At 39.5% G+C, this 25,585-nt stretch overlaps 1 protein-coding gene across 1 annotated transcript in view; it reads left to right on the forward strand.

Annotated features, from left to right (window-relative positions):
- The window catches only part of tmem232 (transmembrane protein 232), a 32,338-nt gene that overhangs the window by 2,146 nt on the left and 4,607 nt on the right, over window positions 1-25,585 (forward strand). Inside the window, exons 5-10 of the mRNA XM_067405909.1 lie at window positions 321-417; window positions 5,059-5,180; window positions 5,255-5,403; window positions 5,524-5,635; window positions 6,081-6,258; window positions 8,308-8,477. Of these exons, the coding sequence (XP_067262010.1) occupies window positions 321-417; window positions 5,059-5,180; window positions 5,255-5,403; window positions 5,524-5,635; window positions 6,081-6,258; window positions 8,308-8,477 (828 nt within the window). The remainder of the gene's footprint in view (window positions 1-320; window positions 418-5,058; window positions 5,181-5,254; window positions 5,404-5,523; window positions 5,636-6,080; window positions 6,259-8,307; window positions 8,478-25,585) is intronic.

The raw sequence follows: 25,585 nt of genomic DNA on the forward strand, positions 1-25,585 counted from the left end.
AAGGGACATGGCAACAATTTATTGGTAAAATAGTTACAATAAAATGCCATAAAATCGTAGTACGTTATGTCCCCCATTACATTAATTCAGTTATTTTCTAATACATAAAAAGGCTTTTTACTGCCTGTAGCTACAGAATTATGGCCCTGGCAAAGATATTGATCAAAAGTGTTGTTTAAATAGTTAAACAGCGTGTGGATTTGCCTTCTTTATTGTAGTATAGTTACAGAATTACCCATATATAAGTGTTTATTTATATATGTTTTTTTTTTTTTTTTTTTTCCATATATAGTTCTGCTTACAGTTTGTTTTTTTTATAGCTTGGTTATTTGGTCTCTCTGAGGCTGTTCATCTTTCAACTGACTGGTAATTTAAATGGACATCAGCTAAGCAGAGTCTATCTTCACAGCTTAAAAGGTTTGAGACTGTATCAACTTAATCATTATTGCAAAACAATAAAATGTTTATATCACAGATTTGCTGTGATAATAAAAGCTGAGATAATAATACAAGTTCTTTGATAATAAGTTCTTTGATAATAAAAGTTAATGTACCAAGGAATTGGTTGAATTGTTCTGGTAAAACAGTTAAGTAATAACAATAATAAATGTTAAGTTTAATTTAGTAGGTATATGTGTTATATGTTAAAGGTGCAGTAAGTGATTTCTGAGAAACACTGTTGATATTTGAATCAAACCAAACAAACACACCCTCCTTTCATTGTTCCGCCCCCAAAATGCACAAACACGCAATGCAAGAGTGATTGTCTCTTTATTATAGCTGAAGCGAAGCAAAATAATGGTTTGCAAAAAATAAAGCAAAGATGATGAACGAAGGACAAGGAAGAACAAAAAATGAACATGCAGCACATGAGTATATACAAGCAAGAGTTTGATGTTAGCCACTAGCAATGTTAAGTCCACTGTTTTCCCGCGGAATTGGGGTACTTTTACACTGTTGCTGCGCCGCGGGTTGTTTTTAATATCCGCGGGTTGAAGCGACCACCAAATAACATATTTAGCCCCTGGGATGCGAATTTTACCTGGGAACCCCACCAAAAACGCGATTGGGCTAGTTTTGAGAATCAATAGGTTGTTTGCAATCACGTGGTTCTGGTGACGCGCGAAATACCAGTGGAGGGCAAGCAGTGAAAATTAGAATGGAAGAGATGGAGAAAAGTCCTTTCTGTGCTGATTTAGAAAGGTATAAACAGAAAATCACAATATATGTTGGATGTGATCTTTATGTTATGAAGATGAGCGACTTTTTTACTGAATTGAAAGACTTTCCTGCCATTGAGGAGATAGATATAGAGAATGTGAAGCTGCCATCATGCTGCATTCAGTTCTAGTCTGGGTTTGTTTATATATATACCTTTCTGCTAGTGAAGTAAGGGCAGTATTTTTGATTTTCTGTCGCGATTGTGATAAATGTCACCATTTTAGGTCATTTATGCTGATTCAGGAATTGCAACAGGAGTTCACAAAAAAAACTGGACGGTGTAATACAATTGTTGCCTTATACGTGTAAAAACAAACTAAGGGAAGCAGGTTGAGGAGGTGACGGGAAGACGCCGTATATCAAATCTAATAATGTCACTGATTTAACCCACTCCCTATCACTCAATAAAATAATCACATAGCTGAGTGTTTTTGAAAGTGTTGTCTTTGTTGTTGAATCGACGTCTGTCAGCTTTTTAAACATTTATTTGGGCATTTTCTACCATATGATGGCTGAAGCAGCAGCACGTGACACTGTTCTCATGGTAACCAGGGCAGCGTTTCCCAAAAGCATCGTAAGCCTAAGTTGATCGTAGCTCCATTGGTTTCAAACGATACCATGAAGAATGTGGATATTTAACCAAGTCAAAAACAAATGAGGTAAGCAGGTATCCATATTCATTTCAGTATCAGCAGATGCAAAACTCTATTAAAGGCGACAACTTTTAAAGTTAAAAAACGATATAAGTTATGTAAACGATATAAACACCTTCTGGGTTTTTGATAGTATTCCTATATAGAAAAATCAGTCCCTGGCCTCCAGACTCATTCGCGCTGCTGCTGTGACGTCATGTGCAAACAACCTATTGGGCAGGTTTTGTTGTGGAAAGCTGGCAACCTTGTTCTCCAGCATCACACCAGCTCCAGACAAACAATAACACTTAAGCAGAAACAATGCTAACCAGGGCTTCCCGCTTAGTGCTCTTCAGTGCTAGAAATCTTTTCTAATATTAACGTGGGTCCATGTAACACTTCTTTTTCCAGTAATATTTCTCTGACCTTTTATCTTTTGTAATGTCTCTCAGCCATCTCTCAAGGACTTTTCACACTTGAAATAGTTAACCCTGGGTCATTGTAAACCCCAGGTAAATGGAATCCTGGCGTTTCACACTGCTTATACTTTACCCAGGTTAACAATTAATCCTGGGTATTCATAAGCTGACATTTCACTCTGTTCATTTCTAAACCTTGGGTTGACGTCCTTATTTGCATATTTGCCGTGTCAGTGTCATTGACTAGACAAACACAGCACTCAACCTGTTTACATAGCTCTAGCATTGCACATCCTTGTATTGCCAACTGTACTATCGAGTTTATACTGAATGAGTTTCTGTTATTAACAGAGGTGGGAATGTCTGTGTTCACCCAGAACACCCTATCAACTACATACTCTAGCAACACCCCAGCAATTGCAGCAAGAGCCTAGCAACCACCCAGAATCTCCTAGCAACCACCTAGCAACACTTTAGCAATCAGCCAGAACATCTCTATTCTGGCTTAACTGACCAAACTATTTATGTTTTTTTAAACAAGACTAAGTTGGCTTTATGTCAAGCCAGCATAAATTTGTCTTTCAAACTTTTAATATAGTTGAAATGAAGCAATTCGACATTTTCTTACAACTATAAACACAATCTCAAAACTATGCACCAACTTGTACAAACCTTAAACTTCCAGGTCAAAATAAAATGTTTTAGTCAAAAATTTATTCTCGTCTGACAAATCAAACTTTGGCATTATATGACACACAAAACTTAACAAATATGCAGACTACTGCACTGCCCAGTGAACACTATTGAGATCATATAACACTGTAACAAAAATACCGGTTACTGGGATTTAGGAATTATTTTGCAGCTCATACAGTAAAATACAGCAGTGATTTTTTTTTTTTTTTTTTTTTTTTACTATTGTAAATTGATCTGGCAGTAGTTAACTTGGTATGCACCACAATACAGTATACTATCAATTACAGTAAAACTAAATTCAGCATCCTCTGCACATTTGGGCAAATTTTAAAGGTACTATAGCAGTGTATTGGTCTTCTGACACAAGACAGTCATTTCTCAGTTCTGCAAAATAAAGTATAGCTACAAAGAAAGTTGACAATCACAAGTTTGAGGGTGTACAGCGTGCTACAGTTTACTCTACATAGTGAAATTTCCCTCATCTAAAGTACTGGTACTGTGTAAGTTTAAAACCCCTGTAAATTATTCATTCAGCTCTCTCTCAGATTTTTACTGGTTTGTTTTGCTACCTAATGTAGTCGTTTTGAGAAATGTGTCTTTGTTTTGAGAACTGAGCGAATGGTTTGGGAAACCTGGCCAACCGAATCACTTATAATGTGTTAGCAATCGAAATAAGCTAAAATACATGTAGATTCTTACCTAATTAGTTTCTGTGATCGGGATCTTCTTGTTGATTTCATGTTACCGTTTTGTCGGATGGCAAAAAGGACTTTATCCATGATGAAAGTGGAGCGGGCGGTGAATCAGCTCGCAAAAAATTACAAAAATTCGAGGACTTCTGAGTTAGCCGAGAAGCAGTAATTTTCCGAATAACGAACAAATGGAAAACAATTAGTAAGTGAACTTGGCTGCACTGTGTTTCTGACTCCCAAAGAACCGGTTCATAAGAGTCATTTGTTAATGAAGCTGACACTGGACGCGCTGCGTGCGCATGCAACCGTCATGCAGCTTATTGAAAGACGTGTTTTCTTGCCATTATTTTGCAATACGCTGCCTTTTTATGTCATCACATTGAAGCGCCGCTGCTGAAAAGTAGTAGTGCTTGAAACACTGCTAACATTTATATTTTATTACCTGATAATTTTGGGGTGGCAGATGGGGTGGCAAGGCTTTTTCTTAGGGTGGCAGTTGCCACCCCGTGCCACCCCGGTAGATCCGTCCCTGTGAAGAGGGTCAGCCAATACTGAGCCGCAGTTCTGACGTAGAACCTGGAAGCGCTAAAAAGTAGTTCTTTTTGTTTTGTTTTTGTGCACAAATAGTATTCTCGTCGCATCACAACATTAAGTTTGAACCACTGCAGTCACATCAACTTTTTTAACGATGTATTACCTTTCTACAGTCTTTTCAAATCTCCCTCTTGCTCATTTTCTCTCCTCCCCCATCATGAGTGTATATGGCCCCTACTGCTGATTGGCTACAAGTGTGTTTGGTGCTCGGTCTGATCAAATTTCAGAAGCATTTCTCAGAAATCGCTTACTGTACTTTTAACATACGTAATATGATACAGTATGTATGGAAGCCCATTTCCACCACATAAGGGGAAAAAATCATGCTTTGGTAAACCTTATTGATGTCATAAAAGATTAAATGAGATTCTAAGTCATAATTATGAGGTAGAATTTTGAAATAAAAACGAAAAATTATGAAATACTAATTCATAGTCAGAAATTGACAAAAATTATGATATAAAAAGTTGAAATTATGATATTAAAAAATCATTCATTACTTTTGTAATGATATTTTTTCTCATAATTCAAACTTAGTATGTCATAATTTTGACGTTTATGTCATAATTATGATTTTACAACGCATGATTTTTTTCTTAGGTGGCAAAAATGGGATTCCATAATTGTTATATGTATGATATATTTATATATTTTTAAATTATGTATTGAGTCATGGACTGAGGTGATTCCAAAGTTGAAATATTGCTAATGTCAAAATGTAAAATTTTGGGACATGTTTTGTCCAATGTCGCAAGAATCAGTGGAATGCACATAAAGTTTGCAGCTGTCTTTATCTGTTGACAGGGCTGTTGAAGTGTGAAACACGCTACCAAGAGTTCCCGAACATGTTATTTTCTGTTCACTTCATGCTGCGTGTCGGGGAGGTTCTTTGTGGTCTCAAACTTACCGAAGACACTTCAGTGCAGGTTTGAAGGCTAGGTCAATTATATCAGAAAGGGAATGCTGAACAATTGTATTGAAAACTCTATTTGTTTGACAGTTCTCTGTGGAAGCACAGAAGCGTGGTGTTAACCAGGTCTTAAGGCAGTGCCTTCTTGGCTATCACTGTGTGCAAAACAGTGTCATTCAGCTCTCTCAAGTGATCAAACAGCTTATGTTGCTGAGTGATAAACTTCAACAAAACAACTGGTGCGTGAAGTGTGTTTGTGAGATACTTTCCACAGATTTTTATGTTATGTAAGCAGCTTATAAATGGAACTGTTGGTTAAAATCCCAGAGTAACATCTTTTTTACCTCCTCTGTTCTCAGGGTCGACTGTGGGTTAGGCCTGATGATTCTGGGAGAGGCTGCCAAATCTAGCATGCTGTGCCTTCAGACCCTTATAAACCTTCACATGGTCCAAACACAAGAGAGCACTCAGGTGCATGAGAAAGCAGAGGGATGACAGAATGACTTTAAGGAATGGTTCAAACAAAAGTGATAATCAGAAAGTAATACGGGTTTAGAACAACATGTTGGTGGGTCACTGACAAGAGTGTCTGAGATAAAGATAATGACATAATTTCCTGTTTTATGATTTGATTTTGATTTTCAAATATTAATATGCAGTGAAATTAGAAATGAGAAACAGAAATTAAAAACATACTCACCGTAGAAGATGATACACATATAGATGTATTTATGAATTGTATTTTAATATATTTTTGAATAAGATTGGACTTAATAAACAGCATCATTGATTCTGGTAACAAATCTGGAGAATGAGAATAACAGAACAGAAACAGAATGTTCTTATCTTTGTTTACTCAAAATCATACTCATTTTGTGAAAGCATTTATTTAATTATTTATATTTTGTTTATGCAGGAAATTACATCACAAAAAGCATCCTGGCCGTGGCAGTTGGAGCACATATACTGCTCCATTTTGATTGACATTTGCCAGAACAGCTACTATGGTGAAATTAAGAAAACAGCCCTCACTGGGCAGTCAATCAATTCTTCGTGCAGACATTCTGGAGGACTTGTAACTTTGCTAAAACAATGTAAGTTCTTTAGACATAAATATGCGTAATGGCTGTGTCTGAAAGCTTAAAAAAATGCTGTTTTCGGAGGTTGCATTCCAAGGTAGGAAGGCATCAAGGCACATCCGAATCCAATGTTAGCTTCACTTCCTGTCCCCTGAGATACCTTCATCAGATCGATTTTTGAAGGCAGCATAGATGTATCCTTCCATTACATAACAGCTTAATTAAAAAAATAAAGATGCCGTCTGAAAGTTGATGGTCAGTTTGTGTGTAAACATACAGTTTAGACCAACATTTTCCACTTTTTTTTCTAACGAGAAATTGATATTGTAGTAATTAAATATTTGTTTAGTTATCACCAAAGCTCTCTCTATTGTGTTGTAGATCATTAAACCTTTACGCTGCCTCAAGGGTTTGAAGTCAGTTTGGTGAGGTACACTATATTGCCAAAAGTTTTGGGACGCCTGCCTTTATGTGCACATGAATTTTAATGACACCCCATTCTTAATCCGTAGGGTTGAATATGGAGTTGGCCCACCCTTTGCAGCTATAACAGCTTCAACTCTTCTGGGAAGGCTTTCCACAAGGTTTAGGAGTGTGTTTATGGGAATTTTTGACCATTCTTCTAGAAGTGCATTTGTGAGGTCAGGCAGTGATGTTGGTGAGAAGGCCTGGCTTGCAGTCTCCGCTCTAATTCATCCCAAAGGTGTTGTATTGGGGTGAGGTCAGGACTCTGTGCAGGCCAGTCAAGTTCCTCCACACACTCGCTCATCCATGTCTTTATGGACCTTGCTTTGTGCACTGGTGCGCAGTCATGTTGGAACAGGAAGGGGCCATCCCCAAACTTCTCCCACAAGCATGAAAATGTCCAAAATGTCTTGGTATGCTGAAGCATTAAGAGTTCCTTTCACTGGAAATAAGGGGCCAAGCCCAACCCCTGAAAAACAACCCCACACCATAATCCCCCTCCACCAAACTTTACACTTGGCACAATGCACTCAGGCAAGTGCCGTTCTCCTGGCAACCACCAAATCCAGACTTGTCCATCAGATTGCCAGACAGAGAAGTGTGATTTGTCTCTCCAGAGAACACGTCTCCACTGCTCTAGAGTCCAGTGGTGGCGTATCGCATCCGATGGTTTGTATTGCACTTGGTGATGTAAGGCTTGGATGCAGCTGCTCGGCCATGGAAACCCATTCCATGAAGCTCTCTATGCACTGTTCTTGAGCTAATCTGAAGGCCACACGAAGTTTGGAGGTCTGTAGCTATTGACTCTGCAGAAAGTTGGCAACTTCTGCGCACTGTACGCCTCAGTATGCGCTGACCCTGCTCTGTGATTTTACATGGTCTACCACTTCATGGCTGAGTTGCTGTTGTTCCCAATTGCTTCCACTTTGTTATGATACCACTAACAGTTGACCGGGAAATATTTAGTAGTGAGGAAATTTCACAAATGGACTTATTGCACAGGTGGCGACCTATCACGGTACCACACTTGAATTCACTGAGCTCCTGAGAGCAACCCATTCTTTCACAAATGTTTGTAGAAGCAGTCTGCGTGCCTAGGTGCTTGATCTTATACACATGTGGCCATGGAAGTAATTGGAACACCTGAATTCAATGATTTGGAGGGGTGTCCCAATACTTTTGGCAATATAGTGTACCTTCATGTGTAAACGTTGCCTGCAAAGTCTGTGCCTGATAAGAAAGCGAGGCAACAAGTCAGCTGCCTAAGCTTTCGGACGCAGCCAAGTCTACCCAAGACTAAAATCATACTCAGAACTAGAGGTAGTGGGCAATTATATAATAAAAGTCTATGTGATAAGTTTATATACAGTGGCTTCCGAAAAGTAATGTCACATAAAATTAAGTTTCTTTGTTACACCTGTAAATTAAGTTAATTATTACACTTGTGGTTACTCTGCACTGCAGGACACCAGTGTTAACTTCATACATCTACTAAAATTATTAGCAAAAAATGGCTGTCCAAATACTTTTTCGGGCTACCAGATGGGCTACTATACAGTCTATTATAAAGACAAGTAAAACAGATATCTGTGTTTGTAGCGCATGAAGACAAATGGAGGCTGCGGTACAGTGTGGTTCAGGGTTTGGCACAGATCAGCCGGAGGATCAAGCTTCCGGAGAGCCTGAGGAACACTGCCTGGTTAACACTACAGAAACATCTGAACCAGGAGACAGACCTCCGCATAATCAATGCTGTGAGAATCATTGAGGTACACCAGCTTCCTGCTGCTACAGAGTAAATTTAGTCTAAATATTAACACACTACTCACAACTGAAGAAAAAACAAATGCCCTTATTTTCTTAAACTGGCCTGTCAATTAACTCTTATGTCTTTTCAATAGGCTTTTCTTGTTTAGAACAATTTCCTTCTACTTCAGAGGGATTTATGTTTCTGAAGTCAGCAAACATTGTTTAGCAGTGTTGGGGTAGTGCATTACATGTAACGCAAATTACATAATCAGATTACTTTTTAGTAAAGTAACTTTTTACTTTTTAACTAGTAAAGTATCAAATTACTTCTTTTTTTTTCCTCTCTCTCGATTTTAATTTTCTTAAAGACAAGTGTACAGGATAAATAACTCATTGAACTTTCTAAGCAATACCACTGTACATGCTACTTGAGCTAAATACTTACAGCTTAAATTTGAACATGCATGTACATTTCTCAAACACTCGTCCCGCATTTTCATGAATATCAAAATCCATTTCCTCTTCCCAGTCATGTTTTTTTTTTTTTCTGAGTGTTGTTGTCCACCTTTTCTAGCAGTAGTTTGTATAAGTTTGATACATTACCACTCCGTTACCAGGGTGTACAATGACAATTCTCACTAAAGTGGGATTCAAATTCAAAATTACAAACTCTGGAATGTGCTTTCTAACAAAGTATCTAACTTGCAAATAACAGAACAAATGTGCAGAAACAAGAGAATAGTATTGTTTCAGCTGTTCAAATGAACAAAAAGTACCATCCCTGTAAAGATCCTGAATTGTACTATACCCACATGTTTCTATTGAAAAAAAGAGCTTGTCATGTAACCCCGGAAGAAAAGCATGATTATTACAAATAGGAGTATAGTGATATATATCTGGAAATTTCATTTTGCTTCCACACTTTAATTAGGTTAGAAATAACAATGTTTCCATTGATATTTTTACATCAATTTTAATGGGACTATTAAGCAGCACTGTTAATGAGGTCTTATTACAAGAAGCTTCCTCAATTGCTAACCATTCTGGCTTGTCACCTGACTCCATCGAACCAATCTTTCTCCACCACGCTAAAATATTTAAATTAGCTGCCCAATAATAACATTCAAAATTGGGAAGCCCAAACCTTCCTTGATCCTTAGATTGAAATACATACAAAAATCTTGGAAGTACAACTATTTTTATAGCATTAATCCTGCCTACCATGGACATGGGGAGTGTTTTCCAAAAGAAAATATGGTAACACTTTACTTGAAGGGGTGTGCATAAGACTGACATGACACCTTCATAATCATGACATGACACATGTCATGAATATGACGGAGGGTTTATGCATGTTTATGACAACTGTCATTAAGTGTCATTCGGTCAGTTATGTCATTTTTAATGCAAAGAGGACATTGTTTGAGATGTCTTTGTTACGACAACTTGACATAAACCAATACATCATAACCTGTCAGTGTCTTTGTCATGACAACTTGACATTAGCAAAACATCATAACCTGTCATAAACATGACATAGCAGATTAATTATCAAACTTAAAAAATGTCACGGAAAGAATGACAGATGCAAGTGCAAGTTAATCTCTTTATTAGAGCTTCACACCAGAGTTAGTCATTAAACGAGGAGAGACAGTAGCAGGAGAGTGGTGACGCAGGGACTTCGATGGGCAGCTGGAAATCCTGTGTTGAGGTGAGATGGTGTCGTGAGTCCGTGCGTCCGAATCCGTGAGTGCAATCCAAAGTGAGAGTCCGACGGAGAACAGGAACAGGAAACAACGACGAGGTAATCCACTCCGGGGAACAAACAAACACGAGAGTGCACAGGACACAACACCAGGATACCAAACAACGATCTGACAAACACGAGACGAAAGACAAGGTGTTAAATAGGCAGATAATGATTGCACACAGCTGCCGCTGATCAACAATCAGCGGCGACGCCCACACAGAACCATCAACCAGACACACCCACACAAACACACAGACACCAGAATGAGACAGCGGATTGATCAACCGTGACAGTACCCTCCCTCCTAGGAACGCCTCACGGCGTTCCCAGAACCACCTACCTGTCGATTGTAATCATCGATAAGGGAGTGATCCAGGATGTCCCTAGCAGGAACCCAACTTCTCTCCTCCGGACCGTAACCTTCCCAGTCCACCAAGTACTGGAATCCACGTCCCCTCCGCCTAGAGTCCAGAATACGATTGACCGAATAAGTGGGTTCCCCGTCTACGAGTCGCGGCGGTGGGGGAACCGGAGTGGGCGGATTAAGATGTGAATGAAACACAGGTTTAATTTTGGAGACATGAAAGGCGGAATGAATTCTCCTGTACGCTGGAGGAAGTTTGAGTCGGACTGCCACCGGACTAATGATCTTGGTGACAGGGAACGGGCCGATAAATTTGGGAGCTAACTTGTTAGAAACGGAGCGGAGCGGAATATTCTTGGTAGAAAGCCACACTTTTTGACCCACGACGTATACGGGAGGCTTCGACCGGTGGCGATCAGTCTTAGCCTTGGTGCGCGCCCTCACCTGCAGAAGAGTCTCACGGGCTCTACTCCAAGTGCGGTGGCACCTCTGGACAAAGGCGTGAGCGGAGGGGACCGCGACTTCAGATTCCAGACTGGGAAAAACAGGTGGCTGGTAACCTACACTACCTTCAAACGGTGAGAGGCCCGTGGAAGACACTGGTAACAAATTATGTGCGTACTCAATCATAGAGAGTTGTTGGCTCCAGGAGGAAGGATTCTTGGAAGCCAAACATCGCAACATTCTCTCTAAATCTTGGTTGGCTCTCTCGGTTTGACCATTGGTCTGGGGATGGAACCCAGATGAAAGACTGACAGTCGCCCCCAGTAATCTACAAAACTCTCGCCAAAATTTGGACACAAATTGGGGACCCCTGTCGGACACCACATCTACCGGGAGGCCATGTAACCGAAAGATGTGGTCAACGACAGTTACCGCTGTCTCCTTAGCAGAGGGTAACTTGGTTAAGGGAATGAAATGAGTCGCCTTCGAGAACCGGTCCACTACGGTCAAAACGACCATGTAACTCTGAGAGGGTGGGAGGGCAGTGACAAAATCTAGCGCGATGTGGCACCAGGGTCTCGAAGGGACAGACAGCGGTTGGAGTAACCCATCTGGGGGTCGGTTGGAAGTCTTACCAGTGGCGCAAACCGAGCAAGCCAAAACAAAACTGCGAATGTCACGAGCCATGGCAGGCCACCAGAATCGTTGCTTAACCAAAAACCTGGTACGATTAACCCCTGGATGACAAGCTACGTTGGAACAGTGACCCCATTTGATAACGCAGGACCTCAACCTCTCCGGCACAAATAAACGATTCGGTGGGCAACCGGGCGGAGGCATTACCCCTTCTAAGGCCACCAAGACCTTCGATTCGACCTCCCATGTAAGAGTGGAGACCACTAATGTCTCAGGAAGAATACACTCGGGAGTAGACGGGCGTTCGGAAGGGTCAAAAATGCGAGATAAAGAATCGGGCTTGATGTTCTTGGAGCCCGGGCGGTACGAGAGAGAAAAATCAAATCGTCCGAAAAAAAGTGCCCACCGAGCCTGCCTGGAGTTAAGTCTTTTAGCTGATCGGATATACTCTAAGTTCTTGTGATCTGTCCAAACGATAAAAGGTACCCCAGAACCTTCCAACCAATGTCGCCACTCCTCCAACGCTAATTTGACTGCCAACAACTCTCTGTTACCAATGTCGTAATTGCGTTCGGCGGGAGACAAACGATGAGAAAAATATGCGCAAGGGTGCATCTTATCGTCTGTGGGAGAACGCTGAGATAACACTGCACCTACCCCCACCTCTGACGCGTCGACCTCCACCATGAACTGACGTGAGGAATCAGGGGCAATGAGAATGGGAGCCGAAACGAAGCGACTCTTCAGTTTGGTAAATGCAGCCTCCGCTGCATCGGACCACCTGAACGTCGTTCTGGGGGAGGTCAAGGCGGTCAGAGGCGTGGCTAGTTGGCTGAAATTGCGAATAAACCGCCGGTAAAAATTGGCGAACCCCAGAAACCTCTGTAGGGCCTTACGGGAATCTGGACTTGGCCAATCCACCACAGCCTTAACTTTGTCAGGATCCATGCGTACTCCCTCAGACGAGATGATGTACCCTAGGAAAGAAACAGACTGTGCATGAAAATCGCATTTCTCCGCCTTAACAAAAAGCCCATTCTATAACAGACGTTGAAGCACTCGTCTGACGTGTTGCACATGTTCCTGGAGAGATGAAGAAAAAATCAATATGTCATCCAGGTAGACATAAATGAACTGGTCGACCATATCTCTCAACACGTCATTGACGAGTGCCTGGAAGACCGCCGAGGAGTTGGACAGCCCGAAGGGCATGACCGAGTATTCAAAGTGCCCCCTAGGGGTGTTAAAAGCGGTCTTCCATTCATCCCCCTTCCTGATGCGAACCAAATGATAAGCGTTTCTTAAGTCCAATTTAGTGAAAACGGATGCTCCTTGCAACCTCTCAAAGGCTGAAGACATCAACGGCAAAGGATAAGTATTCTTTACCGTGATGTTATTCAGCCCTCGGTAATCAATACAAGATCGCAAGGAACCATCCTTCTTCCCCACAAAAAAGAACCCCGCCCCCGCTGGAGAAGAGGAAGGACGGATGAACCCCGCTGCCAGAGAATCAGAAATATATTTCTCCATGGCCTCCCTCTCGGGAGCGGACAGAGAGTATAATTTGCCTTTAGGCGGAGACTTACCGGGCACTAAATCTATAGCACAGTCGTAGGGACGGTGCGGAGGAAGAGAAGCAGCACGGGACTTACTGAACACTTCCTTCAGATCCGAGTACTCCGTGGGCACGTTTGACAAATCCACCACCTCTTCCTGTAACACAGAAGCAGACACAGTGGAACAAGCAGACAAAAGACAAGACCTGTGACAATGAGTGCTCCACTCCGTGATGGAGTGCTGCTGCCAGTCGACCTTGGGGTTGTGTTCAGTGAGCCAAGGGTGTCCGAGTACAATGGGTGCCAGTGGGGAGTCCATGAGAAGAAACTTGATGCTTTCGGTGTGGTTGCCAGACGTGACGAGAGTAATGGAATCGGTAGACTGAGAAATGTTGGGGAGCCGTTGTCCGTTGAGTGCGTTGACTGTGATCTGCTGGTTGAGTAGAATGTTGGGTAAGTTGTTGTTGCGTGCAAAGCCGGTGTCCATGAAGTTCCCCTCAGCCCCAGAGTCTAGGAGTGCCTGGCAGGTGAGGTTGTGTGTGGCCCATCTCAGTCTTACCGGAAGGAGAGTGGATGGTGAGGACTTCTCGGTGGAGATCCCACCCGATAGTAGCCTCTTCATTACTACCGGGCTTGGTCTTTTACTGGACATGACCGTAGGAAGTGGCCCGTTCCGCCGCAGTACAAACATAATCCCTGGGATCTCCGCCTTTCTCTCTCCTCCCGGGAAAGCCGAGCTCTCCCTACCTGCATGGGTTCAGGATCGGATGAAGGACCGACCGTGTCCACTGAGCTGGCCGACCGTCCCTCCGCTCCATGGGAAACAGGACTGGGAAGAGCGAGACGCTCCAGCCGCTGGAGGCGAGCATCCACTCGTAAGGCGAGATCGATGAGGGTTTGAGGAAGGTCCAACACGTAGATCTCTCTGTGGACATGGTCGGCCAACCCATGCAGGAATACATCCCACTGCGCCTCCTCGTTCCATCGGCACTCCGCCGCCAGGGTGCGGAACTCAATAGAGTATTCGGCGACCGTGCGATTTCCTTGTCTGAGCTCAGTGAGTTGTCGGGCGGCGTCCTTGCCCGCCACCGCACGGTCAAACACCCTCTTCATCTCGGCGGCGAGTGCCTGGAACGAGGCGCAGCATGGGTCCTGGTTCTCCCACACCGCCGTTCCCCACAAAGCAGCCTGACCAGTCAAGAGCGTCAGTACGAACGCCACCTTGGATTCTTCTTTTTCAAATGTGCGTGGCTGCAATGAGAAATGCATGGAACATCTGGTCAAGAAGGCTCTGCAAAAGTTTGGCTCACCAGCGTAGGTCTGCGGAACCGGGAGGCGTGGCTCTGGCTGGTCCATTCGCTCCGGAGGTGTGGGGGGAATCGGCGGCGTGGGCGGCGCAGTGGGAGCGTGAAGTTCTTGAAGCTGCTGGGAGAGCTCGGACACCTGCGTCACCAGCGCTTGAACAGCGCGTCCGGTTGAAGAGATACTCTCCTGTTGTTGATCCATATGAGAAATGCTGTGATTGATGAACTCCGTCAACGCTGCTGAACTTGCTGCATCCATAGTTGGTCAGATCGTTCTGTCACGGAAAGAATGACAGATGCAAGTGCAAGTTAATCTCTTTATTAGAGCTTCACACCAGAGTTAGTCATTAAACGAGGAGAGACAGTAGCAGGAGAGTGGTGACGCAGGGACTTCGATGGGCAGCTGGAAATCCTGTGTTGAGGTGAGATGGTGTCGTGAGTCCGTGCGTCCGAATCCGTGAGTGCAATCCAAAGTGAGAGTCCGACGGAGAACAGGAACAGGAAACAACGACGAGGTAATCCACTCCGGGGAACAAACAAACACGAGAGAGCACACAGGACACAACACCAGGATACCAAACAACGATCTGACAAACACGAGACGAAAGACAAGGTGTTAAATAGGCAGATAATGATTGCACACAGCTGCCGCTGATCAACAATCATCGGCGACGCCCACACAGAACCATCAACCAGACACACCCACACAAACACACAGACACCAGAATGAGACAGCGGATTGATCAACCGTGACAAAAAACTACTTAGCTTTATGGATTAACATTACATTACATTATTTTGGTAACACTTCAATTTAGGGAACACATATAAAAATGGTTAACTATGACTTTTCCCTCAATAAACTCTTAATTTACTGCTTATTATAGTTAATTGTTAGGTTTAGGTATTGGGTAGGATTAAGAATGTGGAATAAGATCATGCAGAATAAGGCATTAATATGTGCTTTATAAGTACTAATAAATAGCCAATATTTTAGCCATATGAATGCTAATAGTAATAAGCAAAGACTCTAAAATAAAGTGTTACCATTATTTTATAACAGTGTCATCTTTTTTAAGAAATTTGAAATTGTCTATTATCTGAACTTCTGTTGGTGGAAACTTAAAAAAACAAAAAAACATGAAATGAAAAATAGTCATGATGCTGTTATAAAATTATTTGTCAGAGTATTGTCACTTAATGACAAGTTCAATTTGTACCACTTTACTTGAGCTCAACATACATATTCATGACACTATTATAATGGCCTCATGACAGCCAATGTCAAAACCAACCACATGACAGTTTAATGTAATGTTAACCCATAAAGCTAAATAATGTCAAGTTGTCATGACAAAGACACTGACAGGTTATGATGCATTGGTTTATGTCAAGTTGTCATAACTCGGACATCTCAAACAATGTCATCTTTGCATTAAAAATGACATAACTGAGCGAATGACACTTAATGACAGTTGTCATAAACATTCATAAAACCTCCTTCCTATTCATGACATGTGTCATGTCATGATTATGAAGGAGTAATGTCAGTCTTATGCACACCCCTTCAAGTAAAGTGTTACCAAAAATATCACCTGTAAGCTGATCAATTTTCTTTTTCCAATTCACTTTTAATACCATTTCAGGCTTTTTAGTGATTATTACACCGAAATATTTAAAGTAGTGGTTTGCGATATGAAATTTAGAGTTGACTAAAAAAAATTGATCTAGATCGTCAGAGACTGGCATTAATTTGCTTTTTCCCAATTTTGAATTTGTGAATCCAGAAAGATGGCCAAATTTTTCAAGTATCAAATTACTTTTAAATTTACTACAAAATATTACTTACTTTTATCAACTGACACCTCTCCTGTCCCCATGTTGAGATAAATTTGGAGTAAGTGAGGCATTGTGTGCACTGTGTGAACATGATGGTTATTGTAGTTCTAGACTAAATGTGAGCATGGGGAAAAGTAACGCAATTCTTTATTTTCCATAAAAAGCAAGTAACCCTATTTGTTCTCTTTCGAAGTGGAACTCAACACTGTGTCGATAAGTTGATGCTATGGGAATGCTCTTTGTGAACTGGTGTCTGAAGTAGTTGTGCTAAATCCCAATCTTGTTTGGCTACTGCAGTCAGGCGACGTCATATGCGCCGACAAACTATATAAGGGGCACCTAGAGAACACATCATAAGCTTCATTGTCTTCAGAGAGCTTTCTGTTTGTTTGTTTGTTTGTTTGTTTGTTTGTTTGTTTGTTTGTTTGTTTGTTTGTTTGTTTGTGCGTGTGCTGTAAATCTGTGGAAGAAACTAAAAAAATGAGTGCAATCCGGAAGCCAGCTCGCTGGCTTCTTCCGTTCCGACCGAGAGCGTGCTGCTTATATAAACTACTTTGCATGTATGCATACTTCTAATGTGTTCCTTCCAGTCACAGACAGCTAGATATGGGATACGGGTCATTCCTGCGTTTCTAAAATACAGGGGGTGGCTCAACTTACCCCCACTCTCCCTAAGCATCTTCCAGTAGTTGTCTGTATAGAGCATTCATTGGTCACATCTGTAACATCAAAACTGAAATTTCAACAAATTAACATCACATTACTATTATAAATTAAACACATTAATGGTACAAATAATTGAGTAATTGGCTGTTAGCTTCACATGAATATAAATTCAATCTTCTTACACTGATTTGTGTGATCCATCACACTTTCATTCCATTCAAGTCCTCCAATTTGTCTGGTTGGAGTATTAATGCCCTCCAAGCTCCAGCCCATTCTGTGTCTGACTGGAGTGTGCACGCCCTACAAGCTCCAGTCCGCACTCAGTCTGACTGGAGTGTGAATGCCCTCCAAGCTTCATTTCATAATGAGTCCGACTGGAGTGTGAACACCCTCCAAGCTCCTGCCCGCATTCTGTCTGACTGGAGTGTCAGTGTGCTCCAAGCTCCAGCCCGCAATGTGTCCAACTAGAGTGTCAATGCCCTAAATAAAACCTTCAGCCCACACTGAACCCGACTGGAGTGTGGACACTCTACAAATTCCAGGCCACACGTTCTTATTCAGTCCATGCTCAGGTATGAAACAGTCTTTAGTTACCACCCGAAATACTGTATACCCACCTTTATGGTTTAATACGGTTTATATTTTACAGTTTTTAATTGCTTTGGTGCAATTTTCACAAGCAATTGGTACATTTTCTAAACTTTTAGTAATATCACAACAGATCATCAAAAGTGCACTTTTTTCAAACATTTCAGCATATTTTCAATTGTGTTGGTACAATACACAAAATCACAAAGTATCTTATTCAGTATGCAAAATAAGTGTTTCATTTATATAAATGTTTCATTCACAGTGAGTAACTGCCTTTCATAATACTATTACTATCAAACTTTTAATTTGCATCTTTTTTCCTTCAGTTTCCTACATTTGTCTGTTATTTAATCCAACTGAACTTAATGGTTAATCAATGAATCATTTGGTGCACCTATAGATTTCTATAGATATTGATTCTATAGGCATAGTTTCTATAGAACTTATTTGCAATTTCTGATATGGATAATCAAATGTAATGAAATCTTTTTACATTATAAGCAATTTATCTTAGATAATAACACAAATGTCTCAACAAGGATGGTAATACCAGTAATTTTAGACCTTGTCTGTACATTTTTTGGTCCTCATGAGGAAAACAGCTTATAAATTTATAAGACAGGCTTACAGCTTATAAGTTATATTTTTATGAAATGTAAAACTGCAGAAAGTTTCCTGTGATGGGTAGGTTTAGGGGTAGGGGATAGAATATACCGTTTATACAGTAAAAATCATGATGTCTATGAAAAGTCCCCATAAAACATGGAAAACCAACATGGTAGAGACTGCCACATTACTATAACTCAGTCAACTACAGTATACATTCAGTCATATGGTACAGTGAGAACATTCACTGTATTGGCAGCAAACTCTGTTCTACACAACACCTCATGACTGTGCCACCCCTTTTGATAACACACTGAATAAATACTATTACAAATGTATTTTCTAATTGTGCTTTCTGTAGCCTGTGTAATTATTTTAGCATCAAGGGTGATTTGAAACATGTATCTTGCATTGTTTGCTATTGAATGAACTTATTGTTAAAAGTACTAAACTGAAAGAAGATCATACTGTCGTGTTTCAGTGATTAAACCGAATGTTCTCGTTACATATCACAATGATCTTGAGTTTTGAAACAGTGATTATGTAAAATTAAAATGTGTACAACTAGAATGAAAGCATGAGATCAGGTTTTGAAACAATGACTAGCTGTGTTAGAAGTGTGATCAGTTTGGAGTGTTGTACTAAGAGTTGTGAAAATATACACTTGTGAAAATAGTACCAAAGCAAATAATAATAATAAAAAAACTATATTCATTTTTATATTCATTTTTATATGCACTGAGATGATTAATAACTCTGTATTTAAAAAAAAATAAATAAAAACATATTTAATCAGTTTGTTTTACTTCTAATAAAATGTTCGAATTAATTTCAATTAATTTGAGCCCATAAAATGGTACAGTATGTGTATTTATATAAGATGAAGAAAATGTTTAATATAGTTTTAGATGGATCATGTCACTCTGTCACTGCTTGACATTTTATGTCAAATAACCTTATTTATCTTTTATAGACATCTTTTCCTGCTATGAAGTCAGCATTATGCTGGGTCAAGGAGGATTTGGAGCTGTCTACGAAGGGTGGCATGTGAAGGATGGCCCTAAGGTTTCATTTATTTTTACAATCCTGAACTAGTAATTTCTTATCTTCAGCCTTTTGTTAGCTGTTGCAAGTTCTCCTAGCATATCTTATGTCCACTGTTTAGAGCAATGAACCTCTTTAAAGGATTAGTTTACTTCTGAATGAAAATTTCCTGATAATTTACTCACCCCCATGTCATCCAAGATGTTCACGTCTTTCTTTCTTCAGTCGAAAACAAATTAAGTTTTTTTTATGAAAACATTCCAGGATTTTTCTCCTTATAGTGGACTCTCCAATGACAAAGGTCAAAATTAGTTTCAGTGCAGCTTCAAAGGGCTTTACTCGATACTAGATGAGGAGTCTTATCTAGCAAAATGATCTGTCATTTTCTAAAAAAAAAAAAAAACTGTATATGCTTTATAAACAGAAATGATCACCTTGCAAGTGCTTCCACCATTCCGCCTTCCGTATTCTTCAAAAGGTTTACGCTGTATGTCCTACGATTGCCCTATTCAATTTACGGAAAAAAACGGAACTGGCGCCGTGTTCATTCTGCAAGTGTTACAGTTTCAGTTGCAGCAGAGAAGATTCAGAATCGGACATCAGTAAATTAAGGTTTATTTAACAAAGGAACAGAACAACTAAACAATAAAGCCAACATAAGAACAGACAAGGAGTGCAGGGAAGTGAGTTCATAATAAAGGGAGTACTAATGATGAAGTCCAGGTGCAAGTAATCCATGAAGAGCAGGAGAGATGATGAGGAAGTGAGTGCAGGTATGGAACAGGGAGGATTGTGGGATTGTGGGAGTCCAGGAGAGACATGAGCTGTAACAGCAAGGTGATCATTTGTGTTTATAAAGCATATACATTTGTATTTTTTTTTAAAATGACCAATCGTTTTGCTAGATTAGACCCTTATTCCTCATCTGTTATCATTTAAAGCCCTTTGAAGCTGCACTGAAACTGTAATTTTGACCGTGAACAGTGGAGTCCATTAAAGTCCACTATAAAGAGAATAATCCTGGAATGTTTTCATCAAAAACCTTGATTTCTTTTTGACTGAAGAAAGAAGGACATGGACGTCTTGGATAACATGAGGGTGAGTAAAAAAATCAGGAAAATTTTATTTGAAAGTGGACTAATCCTTCAAACTGTCAGATGGACCAAATATACTTTACATGTTTTTATATTCATACTTGGAATTTATGCAAAACTTTGCATGTTTGTTCAGGATTAATGATAGGAATTATATGACCTCTACACATGTTAATTGTACATAGTTCTTACACAAATTGCTGTTATTTCTTTTATTTGTTTAGGGGGCAGTGAAAATTGTCAAAAAAAAAAAACAACAAACAAAAAACAGAGCATTTGGAATATATCAGCATTGTAAGTAGACTGTGCTTGCTATGTTTTATTACCTTAGTCATTGTTTTTGATTTTTGGAGAACCACCTTCGTCTAACTATAAAAATTGTTTTTCTTGTAGCCCTGGTTTCCCAAACCTCTTCCATTGGAGTTTGTTCATTTAATTCTCACAAATAAATGCCCCAGAGTTCCCCAGATAATCCAGCTGCTATACTGGTTCCAGGTTCTTGAATTGCTATGTTTGTTAACTCAAACTCTCCCACCATCTAGCTTTAAAATGAATGAATCACGAGTATTCGCTGGGTTACATCACCATAAATAATAAAATTACTTCCTCAAAGTGACCATCGCATGTACTCTTCACTAACAGCCTTGTGGAATGGCCCTTTGTGAAGGGATTCAGTTGTTCACTTTCGTTTGGAACACCCCTACAAATTGCATCCCCTTCTCAAAGTGCCCTTCAAGGGTGCAAAAATGCGGTTTGGAATTTGCCCAATGTCTTTACTACCTTTCTGGGCCTTGAAAGTGGTAATTAAATTGCTGTCTATGGGTCAGAGAGCTCTTGGATTTCATCAAAAATATCTTCATTTGTGTTCTTAAGATGAACGAAGTTCTTACGGGTTTGGATCGACATCAGGGTAATTAATGACAGAAATTTCATTTTTTGGGTGAACTAAATCATACAAAAGAGAATTAGATCATAAAACATGGCAGGATAGATAATGCAGGATTTTTTCACATTTCTAACCTGCAGTTGTGTCTTAGTTTAGGAAAGAGAAGGTATGAAGTTTAAGGTAATAATGCCTCTTCTGTCTTTCTGCACAGAGTGCCACCAATTGATCTGCTCTTGCCTGCAGCATGAGCCAACACAACAACTCGATTTGGGCAAGATTGTTCTCCATGAATGGTTCAAGATACTGGACTAAAATATTTTGAAGATATATTTCATTCACAGCAAAAAAAAAAAAAAAATGTAGGGGATTTTTTTTCATGTCATTATACTGTATGTGTTTGGTGCATAAGAAATATATAAACTTTTTTATATTTTCATATATATATATTTTTTTTTTTCATATTTTAATTGTATGTCTCCTGAGGACATCACGATTCAATTTGAAATGGGAGAAAGTTGCCAAGTTAAAATATGACTAAATAATAAAGAATTTTTGCTTCTGTTTCAGATCACAGATGTGAGGAAAATTGGAAAATAGTTGCCATGCTCCCTGTCAAAGCCAGCCCAGTTCTTGTCATGTATCTAGCCAAAGTCAGCACTGAAATTGGCTGGGTCAGGTTCACCAGATGTTGACTAACAGCTCCCTGTCTCAGTCCATCCACGAAAACTCAATAACTTCTATGTACAAATTTTTTGTGGTTTTTTGATACAATGCACTTATTTTGTACATACATGTTTTTATACTGTACTTATATTTATTACTCATTTACATGTATGAATCTACATATATGTGTATAAATAATAAATCAAACAAAAAAATAACAGTTGTTTTCTTTTAAATCTGGATAACTCAAAATGTAATGTAGCCTGTTTTCTTGTTTATTTTTAATATTTATTCAATGCAGTAGCACTAAAAAGTTCTCTAATGTGACAATTTATTTTAGACAAAATACGCTTGTTTTAAATGTAAAATTTATTGTTCTTTCACTAAATGATGCATGTAGAGTTTTTAACAAAATGCACAGATCTGATTTTTTTGTCTTGTCTGTTTACATTCACTTTCGATACAACTGAGCATGTTTACATTAATGACCCGCCAATACACACCAAGCTGTCCGTTAGCACCATGGGCGACATTATTTTGTTTTTATTCGCTTTGGTACTATTTTCACAAGTAAGGTGTACATTTTCAAAACTCTTAGTACAAAACTCCAAACTGATCACACTTGTAACACAGCTAGTGATTCTTTCAAAACCTCATGCTTTCATTCTAGTTGTACATATTTTCATTCTACATAATCACTGTTTCAAAACACAAGATCATTGTAATATGTAATGAGAACATCTGGTTTAATCACCAAAACACGACAGTATGATCTTCTTTCAGTTTAGTACTTTTAACAATCAGTTAACCCAATAGCAAACAATGCAGGATACATGTTTCAAATCACCCTTGATGCTGAAATAATTACACAGGCTACAGGTGCCACAATTAGAAAATACACTTACATTACCTAAATTACATAATTGGCATAAAATCCATAGTGTTTGTAATACTATCTATTCATTGTGTTATCAAAAGGTTGATGAAGTTATGAAATGGCCATGAGGTAGAACAGCCAATACAGTAAATGTTATGTAATGTACATTAATGTATCATATGACTGAATCTATACTGTAGTTGTGAGTTACAGTAATGTGGCAGTCTCTTCCATGGTAATCTGTTTACAGTATCACATAGCATACATACTGTTATGTAAAATGCTGCATTTGACGCTATCTGTCTCTTCTCTTCTGATGAATCTCTGATCAATCTGATGTTATACAGTCATTGACTGTTTCCCTGTTTTCCCTTATACTCTATCCTGCTATAAGTTTACAAATTGCATATATCTCTGTCACACACACACACACACACACACATGTTGGATTTCCATGTTTTATGAGGACATTTCATGGATGTAATGGTTTTCATACTGTACAAACTGTATATTCTATCCCCTCACACTAACTCTACCCCTAAACCTACCTGTCACAGAAAACTTTATGATATTTTATATTTTCAAAAAAAAAAGATAATTCTCTATTATTTAAAAGCTTGTTTCCTTATGGGGGGCAAAAATGTCCCCATAAGGTCAGAATTTACTGGTATTACTATACTTGTGGGGACATTTGGTCCCCATGACGTAGGGAGTACCATGACCACACGCACACACAAACTTTGAACATAGTGGTTATCATCTAAGATAAATCGCTTATCATGTAAAAAGAATTTGTTACTTTTGGTTATCTGTATCAGAAATTGCAAACAAAGTAGAAACTTTATACAATCCAACACATAGGTGTACCAAATGATTAATTGATTAACCATTAAGTTCAGCTGGATTAAATAATAGATTAATAAATTAATCTTATTAAACTGAACGAAAAGAGATGAATGAACTGATTGTTAAAAGTACTAAATTGAAAGAAGATCATACTGCTGTGTTTCGGTGATGTTCTCATTACATATCACAATGACCTTGTGTTTGAGCAACGCTATCTCACGACCAATTCGTACTTATTCTACGAGGTGGCTATTTCGTATAAATTCATACGACCTCACTCGTGCGAATTCGTACGATTTGTCTAAACCCCAGTGACGGTTAGGTTTAGGGGCGGGGTTTGGGGTAGGTCATTCGTATGAATTCATACGAATTTGTCAACTCGTAAAATACATACGATTTAGCAAAAAACGTATGAATTAGTACGAGTGAGGTCGTATGAATTCATACGATTTAGCCACCTCGTAAAATACGTACGAATTGCCGTGAGATCGGGTTGGTTTGAAACAGTGATTATGTAGAATGAAAATATGTACAACTAGAATGAAAGCATGAGATCAAGTTTTGAAAGAATGACTAGCTGTGTTAGAAGTAGTGTTAATTTCGTCACCTATTTTTAATTTAGTCATAGTCTTAGTCTTGTGCCAAATGTCCTTGTTAGTTTTAGTCATATTTAGTCATTCACATACATTTTTTTGTTGGTCAAGTTTTAGTCGACTAAATGTCTCGTCATTTTAGTCTAGTTTTAGTCAAAAGAAAACTCAAGGTATCTTAGTCAAGTTTTAGTCGACTAAAAGTCTTTTAATTTTAGTCTAGTTTTAGTCAAAAAAATGTAGTCTTTTTTTAAAAATAACACATTATTACTGAGATTATTACTGATAAACATTTCAGTAAAAAAAGTGTTTCACATATCTCAAACATTGGTTAAATGTCATAATTACCTGACAAAATACACTTGTTGAAAGATTTTTGTTGAATGCAAATGTTAAGCGTGTCTGTTTTTCAATTTCTAATTTAGGAGACACATTCACAAATGATTAACCTGTTCTGAAGAGTATTTTATTTTAACCAACACAATTCAAAAGCTAGTATGTCGTCGTCGCTCGTCACTCGTGTTCGCTTTGGGTGTTGTGTGTTCAGCAGTTTCGTGTTGCAGCCACAGGCGTATAAAACCTGTAAAGCCTCGTTTACACTGCACGCGTGTGCGGCTCGTTACGGCTGCGATGCGGCTACCGGAGCTGATACACGGCCACTCTAGTCAATGCTTGTGTTTACACCAGCCGCGGTGCCTTTGAGAAGCGTCCCAGAAGCGGCTTGACGCGCCGCTTCGCTAAAGATAGGCGCCTCGCCTCCAAGACGCGCAGCTCAAATACAAAACAAAGTCAAAATAATCACCCTGTGTAAACTCCCGCTCATATTTTACATCACCAAAAACTGACGACAAGAGATTCGAAGTTGAAAAACTTGAAATTTCTTTGTTTGAGTTGACATCGCGCACAGGACGGAACAACACCTTGCCGGAGCCGAAACGAGCCGCACACGCATGCAGTGTAAACAAGGCTTCAACGAGGCTTAACTTGAGCAACAGCGCGAAGCCGCGAACTCGTTCTGAATAGTTTAAAGGCGTAACAGCTGATGAAAAAGCAGAGACGATTGTAGACGAAAATGAAGAGAGATTTTATCTTAGTTTTTATTTTATACAAAACATTTTCGTCTCGTCTTTTTTCGTCAACAATAATGCATGTTAATTTAGTCTTAGTCAGCATTTTTGGACAGTGGTGCAGTCTTGTCATCGTCTCGTCTTAGTCATGAAAAAAAAGGTCGTTGACGAACATATTTCGTCTCGTCTCGTCTGACGAAATTAACACTAGTTAGAAGTGTGAGCAGTTTGGATTTTTGTACTAAGAGTTTTGAAAATAGTATCAAAGCGAATAAAACAACTGTAACAATTTGAACTGTTGACAT

This window comes from Chanodichthys erythropterus, chromosome 13, assembly GCF_024489055.1.
Source record: "Chanodichthys erythropterus isolate Z2021 chromosome 13, ASM2448905v1, whole genome shotgun sequence".
Taxonomy (NCBI): domain Eukaryota; kingdom Metazoa; phylum Chordata; class Actinopteri; order Cypriniformes; family Xenocyprididae; genus Chanodichthys; species Chanodichthys erythropterus.